The sequence below is a fragment of the Papilio polytes genome, unplaced genomic scaffold (assembly GCF_000836215.1).
Source record: "Papilio polytes unplaced genomic scaffold, Ppol_1.0 DF824035.1, whole genome shotgun sequence".
Classification (NCBI taxonomy): Eukaryota; Metazoa; Arthropoda; class Insecta; order Lepidoptera; family Papilionidae; genus Papilio; species Papilio polytes.
In genome coordinates, this window is record NW_013525169.1 from 28270 (window position 1) to 29183 (window position 914).

Sequence of the window (914 nt, forward strand, 5' to 3'; positions counted from 1 at the left end):
CGGGGCGCGGGGGCGAGGGGCGGCCGGGCGGGCGCCGGACGTAACTCACTCGCTAACATCGACATGTAAAGTTATCGTTAAGAACTCACTAGTGTATGTTAAGATTAAAAGCAATATCTATGTATAAATAACTTGCGTAATTGTAAGTATCCAATTAAACTAAAATGACCAAGTACTTTCTCGCTTTAGTACAGTGAGGTGTGACATGTGTCGTGCCGTGTCGTGGCCGATCACGGGATTGGCCACTTCGTGATGTGGCCAGTCCGCCGACGGTTTCATGAAATAGTCCTATATCTGTTATCAAAGATGGCAAACGATTCACATTTGGCCAGATCATAATGTACAGTTTACATAACGTACAATTTTGATAAGCTACATACTTTTGTAATTTTTTTGTAATAGTACGGCATCACTTCAATTAGCATGATTGTGCAAACTATTGTCTGTATGTATGACACGACGTAAGTGAATCAACATGTGCGCCTGCAGGGAGGTAAATGATAACTGCGTTTTACCTCCTTTTTGCGATTCTACTTAAGTTGCCGGCCAAATCAAGTCTAATGTCATGACCTCTTCGCGACGTTAAAAAGTGTTTCTTGTATCATCATGAAATACAATGAAATTAATTTAGCACGTTATTGTGGTGGAGACGCGAGACGCGATGCCCGAAGTTAGCTGCGTGGGCATGCGCAATCTTCAACTTCATTGTTATGTTATGTTAAGTTTTCAAATTCTACAAGTGCGCGTCCCGACCTGCGCTGCACTGCATATTACATTTCATTAATAAATGTACAAATACGATAACTTTTGCATTTTATTTACTACTCCTTGATCAAATTCCAAAATGTTACAATACACTTATAATTACTAGTAGACTACATGTCTGGACGGTACGGTGGTAGCAATGGATGGTG

General features: G+C 41.0%; 2 protein-coding genes across 2 annotated transcripts in view; one reads left to right on the top strand and one right to left on the bottom strand.

The window, feature by feature from the left end:
- The window catches only part of LOC106100855 (potassium voltage-gated channel protein eag), an 11197-nt gene extending 10775 nt beyond the window's left edge, over positions 1–422 (top strand). The window contains exon 7 of the mRNA XM_013279918.1: positions 403–422. Within this exon, the coding sequence (XP_013135372.1) occupies positions 403–422 (20 nt within the window). The remainder of the gene's footprint in view (positions 1–402) is intronic.
- A 311-nt stretch (positions 423–733) lies between these two features.
- Positions 734–914, bottom strand: part of LOC106100856 (RAC-beta serine/threonine-protein kinase A-like) — a 6591-nt gene continuing 6410 nt past the window's right edge. Inside the window, exon 4 of the mRNA XM_013279919.1 lies at positions 734–763. Coding sequence (XP_013135373.1) covers positions 734–763 — 30 coding nt within the window. The remainder of the gene's footprint in view (positions 764–914) is intronic.